Here is a 16370-nt window from a genome sequence, read left to right as displayed (position 1 = left end):
TAATGGTGCTTGTGTTAAACTTGGTTTAAAATGTTGTAGGCCTTACTGGTTTACCTGCTAAAATCCTTTGATTGACTTTTCCCATTCAAAGCAGGTAGTGTTTTGTTCATGGTGCTGTAGCTATTGAGCTATGGGCAAGGAAGCAAGTCTTACACAAGGCATTTACCTGAATAATTGCATCTATGCTCAGAAAAGTCTCAGTCCTTTGCAACCTATTTCTGAGGGCTTTGAAACAAATATAGCAAATTACTCTTACAGGGCTTCTCTTTAGATTGACTATAACATGTAGCCCGTATGTTTCGACCTGTTATTTTAGTAACTTTAGTTGGATTCTGTTTTTGCAGAGCTGATCTTGGGTTTAGGTATTTTTTGAAGTTTTGTCTGCCTTAAATATTTTTTTGAATCAAAATTTAAATCTCGAAGGATAAACACCTTAAATATTAATGATAAGTGCTCAATGTCACAGTTATCCATGTCTTAGAATTTCCACAGGTGGGTGTACGTATGGATATTGTTGTGAGATCATCTTCCTTTCCATAATCCCAAGATTTATCGCTTTAGCCCTCATCATATAACTAAACCTAAACAATTCTAAATGCTTTTATTTCGCTTGGTTAGCTATAGCCTGATTAAGTTCTAAACAACTTATGCTCATGTACATACATTGGTCTGTCATTTTACGCCACTGACAAGCGTTTTGTGTTTATGTAGCTTTTATTCCACTGATGGAAGTTGTTGTCTGTAAATGACTGAGGTTGAGCTTTGGACTTTGCCAGCTGCTACAGAAAATGCAGCCTTCCCCAGGTTGTAGGCAGAAGCCTTGTGGAGACTCGTGATTCCCTTTACCTTTCTCAAAACCCTTTCTTGGAATCAGCTTTGTTGTAAGTCAGAACAAAAATCTAAAATGAAAAATTCCTCAGGAAAAGTACTTTTCCACCCACATCTAACAGAGGGTGTTGCTAGGGCTTTTGAGATCTACTCTTGTCATCACACCAAAAGATGTCAAAGACTGGTAGGCAACTCGGTATACACCGGATGGGTTCACATCTGTTCTGTCTGGTTTCTGGTGTAATTTTGACCTCACTGAAATAAGTTTTATGAATCTTTTCACATATTGCTAGATACTGATGGAACATGTTAGTTATCCAGCTTATTCCTTATAGTAAGTGACTCTGGTATGATCGTTCTGTACTTTCAATTGTACCAATTCAAAGCCATCATTTTTCTGTAATATTGGGGTTTGGATATGCCTTAAAGGGTTCCAGTTATATAACATAATGCTGAATTGAATGGTAAATGCAACAGTAAAACATTGATAGGTGTTCGACCGCAATTGTAGAAAACCTATCAAATAAAAATACACTAAATTGGTTCTTTCTCAAAATCATGGTAACAAAATAGCAAAATCAGATACATCGTTGTGTCCCCGTAACTGAAGCTTGGTATCTTTATGAATAGTCTGCCTGTAAACAGCATTTTGGGGGTGTTATGTAATACTAAGGAAAAGACAATTGTGCTTGCCTGGAAATACAATATGAAACAAAATGGCAGATTTTTCTTCTTAATTGTATGTATATCAATATATGATGAATAGCAATATAACAAGCAGTCCTTGGAGGGCAATACAAATATAGCAATTCAGCATCAGCTAGCTCTTCATTTGCACATCTAATTCTCTCTCTCTCTCTCTCTCTCTCTCCCCCCCCCCCCCCCCCCCCCCTCCCCACCCCCATCCCCATCCCCATCCCCATCGCCATCCCTATCTCCATCTCCATCCCCATCCCCATCCCCATCCCCAGGCGGTGACAGCTGGACCCATCCCTTGCTCCGTCCTGACGTCCCCAGGTTATTTCCACACCGAGAAGCCGCAGCGCGCTCCTCCGCTCACTGCGGCGTGGGAAAAACACCAGGCCAGACGCCGTTTCCAAGTGTTAACCATTTATAAATAAGTACATTTTTTCATACATACAGTTTTCATTGTACAGATTACAATCTGTATACAGTGTGGGGGGGGAATGCATTCTTTTGAACTTTTCACATCTATCTCACAGCTCACATGTACAGACAAGAAAACTCTGCTCAAGCAAATACAGCAAAGGAAAAAATATGTTTTCTTCTTTCCTTATACATGAGAGGCGAAGGCCTCTGCTGTCGGCAGGGGTTGCTCTTCCCACTGCACAATATCACAACTGTGTGGTGTTCAATATATCAGTAGAGAGAACAGAACATGCATTGAATAATATACTGTACAGAGAGAAAGTCCTTTACATCAGAATTATAGAAAAGCTAAAGGAAAATTTTAAGTGTCTTAAAGAGCTTCCCAGCAAGTGTCTCGAAGGATGGCAACCAGGGAATTGTACAAAGCACAAGGTGTGTGTACTGTAGGTGTTTGTACCAAACTCGGATCCTCTCCTGACTAAGCTGATCTAACGGCCTTCTCCTATTTTTGCTTATATTTCTTTTGATCTTTATTCTAAGAGGAGAGAGATTCTCTCATACAGTGTCTCTGGGTTTGCATCTGAAATACATCTCTATGCTCTCCTCCTTCGTCTGCAGATTCGAAAAGCACATGTGAAAAAGTGAGATGCTTTCATGATACCAAGTTTCTATGATAATATGTTGACAGGGAGTGAATTTGTTCCATATTTTATCTTATCTTGTATGCCAAATCTCAGTCTGTGCAATGTGTGCAGAATTTAAAAATGAAAATTCCTCTTACCTCTGTGCATTCTTCTGCCCAGCATGATACACTTCAAATTCAAACAGTGGTGCTGATTCCTGCTTGGATTAGAACAGAAAATGGTTACATCTCCAAGTGGAAGAAACTTCACAGTTGTGAAATAATCTGAAATTTTAACTAAATCCATTGAAAAATAGAATCTGGCATTAGCACCAGACCTGAAGATTTTACTTGCTTGCAGGAGGAGCTTAATTGGCCATCCCTATGTTATTCTGATAGTTCAGACATCTAGGTTCAAACAGGTTTCCCAAAAACTCAGGGAGAAAAAAGAGAACCTCCTTTATAAGGTGACCATCGTTCATTTTGCAGCGGTAAGATGGAAGTGCATTTGCTGCAGGAACTCCTTTGGCTTTGTTCAGCCAGAACACCCTAAAAGCAGAAGTGCTTCTGTGAAACTTGATCAACAGCCCATGGTATTGAAAGTAATGAGTGTGGCCAAGTAAAAAGACATTCTGGAAAAATTGGCACTCTTAACACAGCCATTAAATTTTTGGCTTTGAAGCATAAACACTCACAAAACGTGCAACTTAACTTCAGTTTCTGTAGACTTGCAAGTGAAGGGAGCAAGTTACCTTTTTTTTTTTTAAAGTGCTGTTTAGTTGCTGATTAATACAAGGTATAAAATATTTTTTATTACTTATTTAAGGTTAAATAGAATGTTAGAGTAAATATCGTGGGACTGTATGCAAAGCAGTAGTTGATCAGGAATACCAGATTTCTTTTTAAGTTCGTGTTTATAACTTACACTGAATAAATGTATACATGGTATTGTTAAACTGTATTAAAAGTCTGCATACAGGGAGTTAATAAAAGAGGTATTTTTTATATACCAGTATGTAGATAAATGTGTCATCTTGGCTGTGGAATGAGTTCTCATTTGATGGCTTGCCAGGCATACAGGAAAAGCCATGTTAATCAGTTGGAACTGAAAGAGATTTTTGTTAATTCTGTTAGCTTTTTGGCTCATGTATTTGATTGTTACCAGTTCCTGGTGTTCCTATAAATGTTAGCTGCATAGTTTTGTCACTACCGTGTGACACTCTAATTCATCTTGTTATAAAATTATCAGCTTTGACTTCTTTTCCCCAGTGAAGTTATTTTCTTGAAGTGACCTCACCAGAGGAAAAGTATTTGATTTAACTGCCTTTCACTGTGCAAAAACAGTTCAGTGTAACCATTTATCTAGTTTGAAGAGCACATGTTGATAATACATGTTTTTACCCATTTGTGCTTCCATTTCACTCGTGTATTTTTTTTCTCATGCAGTCAACACATATTAATGCTGTTAGGCCCAGCTCACTGCTCATATCAGTTTATATTCAAAGTAAAACCAAAACTTAAAAGTAGTGCTGGTAGAAATAATTTCTTGAATGTTAACAAGAATTCTCAGGAAATAAATTTCACGATGCATTTAATGAGTTCAGTGAAAATGTAAACAACTTGAATCTGCATTAAAAGTACATAATGGATTATATGCAGTTATTATTTTGAGATATGGAATGATATTTGTCCATAGTGCTTCTTGAACAAACATGTGCAGAATAAATCTGGAGGAATAACTACTAGGTATATAATTTTCTTACCTGCAGTATTTGGACTATGTCAAAGAAAATAAGAATTCTAATTTTTTTAAAAGAATCTGGATATCTCAACTACTACAAATATTTATTATCTGGTTTTCAGAGTCAAAATTGATCAAACATTTGTATTTGCTCTGAACAGAGATAAAAGTACAAGTTTTACACACAATGCAAAGTTATGGAATTAAATTGAATGATACTATAGCAGAGGTTGCACTATCAAAGCACTTTCAACATTGAAAGCCTAAATTTTATTATAAATTTTACAAATTAAAAGTATTGCACATTTAAGTACATGTCTTTGTGTATCGTGAGAGTAAATATTTTAAAGCCATTTTAAAAATGTCTGTCTTGTTACAGACTTTTTAGAAAATATTTATTAGAACCTTTATCTCGTTATGGAAAGGTTTTGATACTTTTTATGGCCCAAAAAGTCATGGTGTCTCAACCAGCTCTGATTTTGCAGTAGACCTTATGCTAAAGATAACTGATCTCACAGAAAACGTTGAGGTCTTTTCCCCTGTAAGAGATTTGATACTGGTTATGGGGAAATACAGTTCAAACCCAAAGAAATACACTCTGTGCTTTAGAAAGGCAAAGTCCACAAAGCTAAAATACGTTTTGGAGCAAACAGTTATGACTTAACGTGTACTTATGTGGGTTAAAAAAAATTCTGAGACATTAAAAATCTAGCAGAAGGAGGTGTGTAAGATTAGTGTTTGGGAAGAAGAAACTAACTGAATTTGGACAAGGAAAAGGACACCATTTGAAATCCTCACATTGTAATCTATTGTTGCTACTTCCCTAAGATTGAGATGGATTTGGTATGAAGTCTCTACGTCGAGATAGGGTATCCTTTAGAAGTGCATCACTGACAAACTTTGAGCTTGCAGGTGAAATGAAGTTGAGCATTTTTTGGCCTGTGTCATACAGGCACTTCTCACTTGATGTAGGTGAGGCTCATACACCTCATAAACCTTTTTAAAATGTAAAATCAGAATCCTTTATAAAGCCTAATCTTAGGAGTGTCTCTTACAGTGTGGTAAGAGGCTCCTGTTGTCATTCATTTCCACATCTTCCCTAAACCCTCGATTGTGCTGGGAGAAACATACTGCAAGTCTCTTCAGTTCCTCAGGGAACTGATCCCGGTATAAAATGATCCAAGAGGGAGAAAATAAATTAATTTTAACCCAGATCAGTTCCACAGCATGGTGCACCATGTGCCTTCCCAGACAATTGTGCTTTCATAAGTAAGAAGGGGGAAGGACTTGGGACAAAGCAGGCGTGCAGGTGGGTATGGATGATAGTGGACTTGCATAAACCAACCTTGCTGGCAGAGGGAATGTTAATAACACTGTAGACAGGCAGCTGGTGTTCAGGTATTGCTAGTGCCTATCGTTTGAAAGCAGGCTTACCTTAGAAAAAAGGATGAGATTTTCTTGAAATGGTTGGGAATTTTCCAGAAGAATGCACATGAAGTTCTTTGCCTTCGGGTACTGCAGTAGCAAAGTTGTGTTCTGATCATAGTTCTGAGCTTTTTTTTTTTTTTCTTCCTGTCACCCTGTGAGCAGGGTATTGACTTTTACTTTAAAGACAGTATTTTTTATTTAATGAAATAGTTCCAGTTTGTAACTTGGTATAAAACAATGTACATTACAGAACTTTCGACAATGCTGTATGCTTCAAATACTTGCCTTTTTTTCCCTAGGCTGACATGTAACTTACTCTGTGCAAGTACTTATTGAATTACAGGAGGCATCTTCTGTGGACCTTTTGTAAAGTACTAGAGTTCTGCTCTGGACAAAGTTTGTTGTCAGTCATTAAAACTTCGAAGTGTGTGCATGTGAATACTATATATTCTCTGTGTGTGCGTATGTACACGAGAGAGAGAATGCATTCAGTGTTCCTGTTTTAAGCAACTGTCAGAATGATGCAGTCATTTGTGAACAACACAGGCAGCTTCATATTTTGTGCTATTCATACTCCCCTAGGTTTTTTTTCTTGCCTTCTCTATGTTTAATTTTTTCTTTTCAATGCAGAGCTCTCTTTGATTATGACAAGACTAAAGATAGTGGCCTTCCGAGTCAAGGACTGAACTTCAAATTTGGCGATATTCTCCATGTCATTAATGCTTCTGATGATGAATGGTGGCAAGCACGGCAGGTAACTCCAGATGGAGAAAGTGATGAAATTGGAGTTATCCCAAGCAAGCGCAGGTATGTCATGATATTTTATCGACTTTGAGGTGTCTACTATTAAAAGTCAGATGTGATTAATACATACATTGCATATGCTTTGCTCTTTGTTAATTCTGTACCACATCAGCCACTTGGTTTTGGGTTGGGGTTTTTTGTTGTTGTTTGTTTGTTTGTTTGTTTGTTTTAAATAATCTGTAGTGGGATTCTAACTAACTCAATGAGAAGTTTGTTAAAAACTGATTTAGCCTTAGGAGTTGCATGCTGAAGTTGATAAAGGTGGTCCGAGTCCATTTCTGTGTTCTCACTGTAAGCAAGTTACAGGTTTAAAAGCATTACAACATTTGCATATGAGAAAGGGCAGAGTAAGTTTTGTTTGAATCATGACACTATCATGCATTATTCTACCCAAAACCTGGGAAACTGGAAACTCTGGTGGGCTGAGTAAACAGTGATGAGGTCGGTCTTTGCTGGCGTATCAGAAACCCAAATAAGAGATTAGATGCTCTGAATCTTAATATCTGTTGTTGACTGGTAATTGAGGCTGCTCACTTACTGTGACATGCTTTTTCTTTTTGCCCCCTCTATTTATTGAACCTACATAATCACAAAATACTCCAATACTGTCACAGCTTATTACTTGAGAAATAATACCCTCCTTTTCCAATGCAGCCTGCCACTAGCAGGCTGACATTTTCTGGAGGTGTCTTCACCAACAACGATCTGTACTACAGAAGGTACACCTATATGCTTACATTGTAACAAGTTCTGGAATTTTGCTGATTTAAGTTTTTTGTGTATGTTTTTGTGCTAGAGTTGAGAAAAAAGAACGAGCCCGTTTAAAGACAGTGAAATTCAATTCCAAAACAAGAGGAGATAAAGGGGTGAGTTAATGAAGTACTAGTTACACCTGGCATGGACAGTAACATTTTTCAGTGGTTTATCTATGCAGATTCAATTTCAGTTTTTAGTGAAAAGATTAGATTCTGTCAAATAAAAACAATTCTGAGCACCAAAGCTAACTTTAATAGTAAACCATTACCAAAACGCTGCAAATTGTTTGAAAAATTAGCTTAGAAGTATGTATTATCATTAATATTCTAATGTAGCAGTGCCATTTCTAACAGCTCTGCAAGTGCTGTTTATAAAGCAGTTTAGTCCTCTAGTATGGATTTTACTCCTGGACTCCCTTTTTGGGGGGAGGGGCTCACTACCAATTTTCAGAAAAAGTAATATGTTACTTTCTTTAAAGTATTTTAATGCACATAGAAAACAAGGCAGCAGAGCTCAACAGGGTCTCTATGATAAAATGAGATTTTATGATAGACACAGTTACACAGACAGCATAAAGTAATTTCCTTGTTACAGTTATGGAGAATTTAAAGCAGAAGCTTTAAAGAATTTCATGCAAGGGCATAGGCCAACAAAAACCTCAAGGTTAGCACCATTGCTGACCAGAATCAATCTCCGTCTCACAGCTGGTTTTTCGCACCACCACTCTCCACTGGTGCAAATACTGTTGTGGCTGTGCTGAAATCACGTAAAATAACCCATGCAGATAAAAAAATAACCAAATCCATAGAAATCCTGGTTTTAATTTTAGTCAATCCCTTGGTGCAGTTCACTGCACGGTATGAATCCTTGTCCTGGTACATGTGATGAGGGGTGAGAAAGCAGGGTAGCTACTTAAGTATAATAGGAATGTTTGTAGCTGAAATTGTAGCAATTTCGTAACAGTATAGCAGCCCAATTTATTTTTTTTTATTTATTTATTTTGAGGGTGAGGCTTTTTTTCAATGTTTTGGTCGTTTTGAAATTTGAGAAACAATTTCACAGCCTTACAATTTCTACCTATAGTGTATAACTAGTAATTTCAGAACTTAGGTATATGTGGTTTAGATGTAAGAGCCTGCTGAAGTAATAATACATTACAACTTTTTAAAATCTGAAACATGCTTTAAGCTCCTGTGGAAGCCATTTCTTAAACAGCAATTAATTTTTTAATAGCACTAATGCTGTAACATTAGTCAGTCATTATTGTAAATCCCAAAGATTCCCTCTAATTTATTTCAGTAACAAATGTTTTCATCACTTCAAAAATTGCATATATAAAATATTAAAACTTGTATTAAAGTAATGAAAATAATTAATACATATATTAAAGTATTAAAACTTCAATACTTTATCCTGATAGTGTAGGGTTTCATACTTTAAAGACTGCAAATGCATACGTACATCCTTCTGCTACATGGCAAAGGCTTCAGTTTAGTTTATTAATGAAGAAAATGTCATGGTTGTTTCTACAAGTATTTGTTTAAAAGGAAATCAGTATCTCTAGTTATCTTCTGATGAACAATTATGGTACTGCCTTGAGGATTCACTGGATTCTGTGCAGCATTTTTCTGTTTTGGTACATTCGTATTTTGGTGTTTGAATAAAATGTCATGAACTGATGTGGTAATTTTTAACCTGATCATTTTTATAATTTGAGTTCACTTGAGTTCACATAAAGAAAATGGCTTAAAGACTTTAGATTATTTTAATTGCCTTAAGTAATTTTTCAAATGTTACCATGTTCTTTGAAAGATAATTGCATGGTTTTGTAGTTTGTCTACCAATAAACTGCAAACAGTTAACTTAATTAACGATGTATTTGAAGTAGCATTTTGACAATAGCAGAGTTGGTGCGCAGTCACTGTGTACTAGCGTAGCACCAGAGATACGCATGGAATACTGAGTGGAAAAGCAACTACGCTTGCCATTGATATAGAACTGCAGTTCTTTTTCCTTAGTAACATTTCATTTTGCAAACATGCTTACACTGTTCACAATCTTTTGCTTCAGCTGTAAATGTTTTAACATTACAGTTTCTCCTTAAAGTATTCTTCCTGTATTGGTCATAGCAATATTTTTCTCAGTAAGTTGTCTGCACCGTACATGTCCGCGTGGACTGTGTGCCTTCCTGTGTCTGTATATGATAATACTCCATGGACAGGATGAAATACCAAACTTTGCACAGTTCTTCAAAATTTCTACATTAAAACATTAAAGAATAACACTAGTGATGGCAAAATTCATGTTCCTTTCATTTTAAGGAAAGCTAAAAAATCTGGAGCAGAAATGGTTAATTTTTTTCCTTGTTTGTTCCTTTCATACACACATTTATCTTACTTTCTGTGCTGCTTCTGTTTTAATATATTCTTGCTTATGATGCCTGTTTATGTTTTGCAGTGGGCTTATGAAAAATTTAATACAATTACTATGCATTTTCAACTAATAAGCAATTCTCTCTAGCTTTTTATAATCATGGTATCTTTAAAATAATCTTTGGCTAATCTTTTATGCAAAATCAGTATAATATTACTTTTTTCTTTTTTTTGGCAATGGAACTGACTCTGACCATTATACATGCAGTATTGCAGTATATAAAATTTAGTACCGGTTCAGTAAGATTTACTGTACAGAAAGTTAAAATAATTATTCTTATGAAATGTTTTCAAAACTGAAGTGAAGAACCTGATTATGTTTTATGAAGTACAGTAAATCAGCCACTCCTTTTATTTTAACTATACAAATTGCAGAGTCTCACCACCATCAGTTAAACTGCACCATTTTAGCTTTGTTACATTTATTTCCCCTATTCTTTTACACAAACAGAGGGACTTGTCCGAATGGAACAATTATATAGGTGTAAGACTTCCACTTTTTAAAATCATGTTACAGTATTTTTCAGTATACTCAGCAAAGATCTATTCCTCTGGGCATGTTTCTTTGCTGCCCTTGTTCTGTAGATTACATTAATCTTTCTGGTTACGAGAAATCAATTGCAATGATTTGTTGACTTCAGATGAAGAAGGTCAGGAGATCCATAGCCTAAAACCTTGTCCATGCCACCTATGGTTCCTGCAAGCATATGACTGGCTTGAAACCAGTGCTTTTGTCCATATGTCAGGTTGATAATTTACCAGTTCTTATAGTGGAATGACAGTTTTAGTCAAACACAGATGCCAGCCAATGCAAGGTTTTATGGATTTCCTACTTAGCACAGTATCGCTATTTCCAGGGCTCAATGGCGCACTGTCTGTGCTCCCATGGTACCATGTGCCTCTCTTAATACCTGGCAATTTTAAGAAAACTTTTTTTTAAACAATGGTAATGAAAATATCACTGGATGTTTCGGTATCTGATATTGCCAAGCAAGTCTGTATTAAAACAGATGGCCAGAAGGATTGTTAATACTGTAACAGGACGCAGCTTGTGCGTTGCACTATAGGCATTCTCTCCAGGAAGGCCAAATGCTAGTTTTGTAATGGTACTGCAGAAGGTGGCCCACTGTTTGAAAAACCTTTGTCCTGTTCGACCCCCTAGTTGTTATTATATTTCATTCCATACTTAATGCTGGTAGAAAAGGTAACATATCCTTTTGCAACTGTATTGCATATAATAGAGGAAGATGAGCTCACACTGACTGCAGACAGACAATTACTTGAACGTTAATGTGTGCTCCAAATGTTAGAAATAGCTGGTAATGGAGTCTTCAATGTATGAATGGAAAATATTTTTGGCTTTTTAAAAGTAGCTTTGAAAAAATGGTTCTGTGAAGTTTTATTACTCCCTGCTGTACAAGGGCTCTGCTTGGCTTAGGAAAAAACAGTCCCCCTGCAGCACAGGGTCTCAAAACCAAGCCGGCCATTTTCTCACTTTTGCCATCCTTCATATAATAGTGTTTCTGCAACCCAAATGATGAAAACATGGCAAATTTCATGTCTTGGTGAAACTGGGCAGATGATTCACTTGTGCCTAAAGATGAAATTTCAGCTGGCTTCAAGTTAGCTGTATTAGTTCTAGTTCTGGGCATAATTGCCAAAAAAAAAAAAAGTTACTGATTTATTTATACATTGAGTTTCTTTATTGACTTGGAACAGTGAATTAAAGATGCTGTAGTCAAATAATGTCTTCAGCAGGGAATGTGGCAGATAGTACTAAATTCTGTGTTAATTACACCTGTAGACATACCTATATATGAATGAAAATACATTGATGCTCTCCATCACTTAGACAAGGAGCACAATAATAGTTTCTATACAAAAGGGTGGATATGTATATGTCTGTATAGGTAACTCTAGAAATTTTCATAGTAATTGAGGTGCAGAAATTCTTCAGCAACACAAGCAGTTAATGTCAAAAGTTGCTGAACATGATCCTTAGACATACAGGGTTTTTCATGTGATAATTCTCACTAAATGTACCCTTGAAGAAATAATTGCCACAGTAAACAAATTAAGTCAGTTTGTATCTTTTGAAAGTTAATTTTGGTTTTGGGATGCAAATTTACATAGAGCGAAGTAATTTCTTTCAGTGAACTTGCAGTGAATTGCAATTGTGAAAGACTGAAACAAATACAGCTTGTTTTGGAGGGTTTTTTTCTTTTTTAGTGTTTGGATATGTTAGCTAGACACATTTCTTTTTTCCTACTTAACTGTTACTTAGTTTTATCATAAGAGCATTCTGCACAATGCCAGCTTTTAACTTCCATTTTTCTTTACCGTATGATATGTTATTTAGCAGTTGACACCAAAGTTATTTACAGTTTTGCCTTTGGAAATGGGTAACACTGGCAAATACTTCTGGTGTGCTGTTACGATGTGGCTGCTTGCAAAAGCATGAGTGAAGCCTCAGTGTTTTTTAAAATACTGTAACCCCTATATTAGACAATATCAGTGATTTAATTGACTTTGAGTTCATTATGGTTTAGCCATCTTATAGCGAGCAGCCTAGTTCTTCCCATCTTTTTATACTCCCAGCAGGCTTAAACTGGTGAAATGCAGGTCAGGCCACATAGGGTGAACCAGCCTGCCAGTTCTCTCAGTAGCAAGCGCGTGAAATACAGAGTGTGTGAGCAAAGCCATGATCCTGATCTCTATTTTTAATGAGCTGAGAAGATAATGTTGAACTGAAGTATGCACTGCATAATGTGGTTACAGGAGTCAGCTTCCACAAAGCTGCTGGTCTGGGCCTTTGTTCACACAGACATTAGACATCCTTTGTTTTGCCCCTCCTTCTCTTCTTCAGCAGTCATTCAATGACAAGCGTAAAAAGAACCTCTTTTCCCGAAAATTTCCCTTCTACAAGAACAAGGACCAGAGTGAGCAGGAAACCAGTGATATTGACCGTAAGTATGTGGCATTCGATGGAGAGCGAAGCACACGTAGAAGGGCCTGCTAGATTGCAGTAGGGTGTTACCATGGAGACAGTTTCATGAGCTGCAACAGGCTAACGAGCTCGAGGTGCCAATGACAAACCGATCTACAAAATCAATAAAACCATTTGTTTGCTGTTAAAGTCAAATTTAACCCAAGAGTATCCCGGTTTGGAATAAATTGGGTAATGCTCTTGAGTAACAGTGTGTACGTAACTGGAGGAGGTAACAGCCTTCCAGCGCTGTCAGTGGTGGTTCCTCATTTCTGACTTGGAGGAGAGCGTGCAGCAATGAAGAAAGTAGAATGGAACTTACCTGCTTCTCGAATCAGTCCCTTTAGACTGGTAACTTCAAAGTCATTCCATTCTAATTTGGTTTTCCTAATGAAGAGAGGATACTTCGATTTTCATCCTTGTTGCCAGCACTAAAAAAAAGTCTCTTCTCAAAAAGCAGTTGCATAAATTTTGCTAATTCAGACCAGGTCTGCTACAAACTATGTTCTCTGCTGTTTCCATCACTGATAACACTTCATGTGCCAGTCAGTCAGGTCAAATCCTATAGACTTGCCTTCCCCTGTGATGTTCTGGGAACTGTCTCCTGTCGTAGCGCCAATTTTATATATTACTGACAATTATTTTCTTTGTGATTGTCTTTTTATTGCTTGCCCTCTGGGGACTACTCTGCAGGAGGTCCCTGACGACATGGGATCAAAAGGCCTGAGTAAGTGATCAAAATACTCCCAAGTTATTTTAACCTCCATCTGAAAAATTACTACTTTTTTTTTTAACAGATCTCTCTGAGACTGGTGCTCTACTGGCATAAGGAGGTTGACTCTAAAAATGTTTCATAAGTTTTTTTCTAGTTTGTAATGTTCTGGGGGTTTTTGATTTCAGGAACATGTTACTTTAATTTCATGTGACTATCACATTAGAATTTTCTTTTTATGTTTAGAAGCTTACCAGTGCTTACTTTGTTTGTCCTTAACAATACTGTGTTTTTAAATTGAGTGATTATTTTTTTTATGTCACTGTTATCTTGTCTTTGTGGTCTTATTTATTTAAAAATAACCTGTGACTTTTTACAGTAATAGTACAACCCTTGCAGTAACACTTCAGTTAAAGTTTTCAATCCACTGTCCAGATGACTGAGATTTACAGCTACTTAAAACAAAGAAAACCCCCATTTGCTTAACAAATGTCATGAGAGTTTTTCTGTCTGACTGACTTGAACTGTTATGATGCTTTTAGACGAGGCAGAGGGGTCCTGCAGAAATGTGAAACAGTAAGATTCAAAAGCTGCTGAGTACTCTTAACACATCTGTTTGTGCGCACAGACACCATCACTGCAGTAAAATGAGAAATAAAAAAACCAAGACCTTGCTTTCATCACAGATATTAGAAACATACATTGTTGTGCATTTATGGAATAGTAAAATTAGTCACTAAAGATAAGTGACTAAAGGTCATTAAAGATAACATTTCTTCCCAGCACATAACTGTTACGCACGGTGTTCCTGAAATAACATGTAAGAAGCGGTGTACTTCTATGCTTGGCCTCAATCATGGAATAAAAATTCTAGTAGCTATAACATGAATTTGCCATTTCTGAAACGCCTAGTTTCAAGGAAATTCCTGGTCTAGAGCAGAAGACCTTGGCATCTTCTATGGCCTTATGGTTTAGAGCAGAAGGTCATAAGCAGCCTTTATGGCCTTACGATCATACCTAGTTTAAACTATATATTTTAGTCCAGAAATGTTACTAGGCGATTCTGTTATAAAAACAAATAGCTCCTAGCCTGTTTCAACACAGTCAGACTTTTTGAAACTGCCTTACCATGCTTAATGCAAGCTGTGTTACTTGGCCTCTCTGCAAGACTGCTGCTCTTGCTGGCATTTCAGGCTTTTTGTCATCACCAGTTGTGCCCGTTACCAGACTACCACCACATTGTATTCTGAACTGACAATGTCTTCCTTTCGTGTTCAACCATGAGCCTTTTAAACATCGCTCGTTGCCTTTTCCATGTGGACATTCTTTTTCCAGGACAAGAAAATGAAATGGAAGTAGATACAAACTGCTGGTACTCACAAACATTTGGAAATATTGGTGTGGTTTTCCTGCACAGAAATGAAGTGAGGGAGCTCAGTCTAGCCAGAGATCTGTGGCTTAAAGATAATGGTTCACTTTATCCAAAAACATTTTAATAGGTTAATTAGTTTATATATGATGACTGTAACTTTTTTAATGACTGGAAGCGTACTTGCTTTCATAACTGTATTCTTGCCTCTAGAGCCTTCCTTCTTTTCAATCTTGTAGGGGAGGAACCGCACTGAATTTAATGTATTATAAAGGCTTCTCATGACAACAATATGTATTATCATATGCACACAGTGAGGTACATAATTGCAGATTTAATTTTACTTAATTTGTATAGGTCAAACACAAGCTTCTTTATGCAGTCTTAACCAGTGTATGTTGGTGGTTTTCATTACACAGAGACACGCTCATTGGGTGGCATAAAAATTGATTCTTCACAATAAAGTTCAGCAATACCAAAGTTCATATTTGTTCACCAGGTTTGTAGAATTTTCAGGTAACAGAATAGATTGATATCTGAAATTCTTCAGTTGCATTCATTTTTATCATAAACATGTTTAACACAGCTACATAGCTTTAAAAAGTAAATAGAAACACCTTGTAGCTACTGAAGTATTTTGATTACTACGCAAAAGGCATGAAATTGGCATAGATAGTCCAGAATAAAAGTCAGGAGTTTTTGAAAACTAAAGCATTACTGGGGGGGGAAAGCTTAATTCTGCATTGCACTTCAAGTAAACTGTTTAATATACCATAGGAAAGTGTCTATGATTGAACGTGCTGCTCTATATTTCCTGCAATGTAGTCCAGTATTTTCTGCTACAAGACTTAATATAATCAGTAAATTGCCCGCATAAAAGATGAAATACATAATCCCATAGTTTTTGCACAACAGAATTCATCTTGAAGTGAAAACCTAAAGATTGCAGGGTTACGTGTGAACTATGAATTAGTGTACTTTTCGTAATCTTACTTTAATGTGCTATTTAATGTTTTTCTTTTTATTAACATCCATTCCTTTCGTATGAAATTAAGCTTGATCCTGAGAGCTATGAGAAGTACCTTAAAACTTGTATATGCAGTATGTATTGATTTCAGCATTTTGATATCAGTATTGTCTTTCATCTGGATTATTTTGTGTCAATTTGCTTTCTTTTGGGCTCATGCCATTAGTGTATGTTCCTTATTTTTTTTTCCATTGTGTTGCAATTTCAGAGCATGTAACCTCTAATGCCAGCGATAGTGAAAGTAGTTACCGTAAGTGTTTTTAAGTTCTTTGTTTATTTAGAACCTTTGTTTAGTGGCTCTTTCTTTGGTTTTGTTTGTCTGTCTTTTCTGGGTATTTACATGTTAAATAGAACTTTCCAGTCACCTTCAGGTGAAATCCTTATTCATGTGTTTGGTGGTGTACTGCAAATTCTGCTGCGTCTGTCTTTGCTTTTAAAAAGCTGACTAGAGAGAGCCATTGCAAACCTCCTTTATGGATATTTTTTTGTCATCTATGATTTTCTTTGTTCAGCTTAATTTGAATCAATTCCTAATTTTTTAAAATTATGCAAGCT

The 16370-nt window shown here is 36.5% G+C and overlaps 1 protein-coding gene across 7 annotated transcripts in view; it reads left to right on the top strand.

Moving 5' to 3' along the window:
• The window catches only part of DLG1 (discs large MAGUK scaffold protein 1), a 102649-nt gene that overhangs the window by 71989 nt on the left and 14290 nt on the right, over positions 1 to 16370 (top strand). For 3 of the 7 annotated variants that reach the window (XM_035895288.1, XM_035895287.1, XM_035895293.1), the window contains 4 exons: positions 6360 to 6536; positions 7330 to 7399; positions 12588 to 12687; positions 16024 to 16065. In XM_035895288.1, the coding sequence (XP_035751181.1) occupies positions 6360 to 6536; positions 7330 to 7399; positions 12588 to 12687; positions 16024 to 16065 (389 nt within the window). Of the gene's footprint in view, positions 1 to 6359; positions 6537 to 7329; positions 7400 to 12587; positions 12688 to 13400; positions 13435 to 16023; positions 16066 to 16370 lie in introns of all 7 variants that reach the window. The other 4 variants (XM_035895292.1, XM_035895289.1, XM_035895291.1 and 1 more) reach the window with 4 other exon arrangements.

This window comes from Egretta garzetta, unplaced genomic scaffold (assembly GCF_000687185.1).
Source record: "Egretta garzetta isolate BGI_Z169 unplaced genomic scaffold, ASM68718v1 scaffold425, whole genome shotgun sequence".
In the NCBI taxonomy this organism is placed as follows: Eukaryota; Metazoa; Chordata; class Aves; order Pelecaniformes; family Ardeidae; genus Egretta; species Egretta garzetta.
This window is presented reverse-complemented; position numbering and strand designations above follow the sequence as displayed.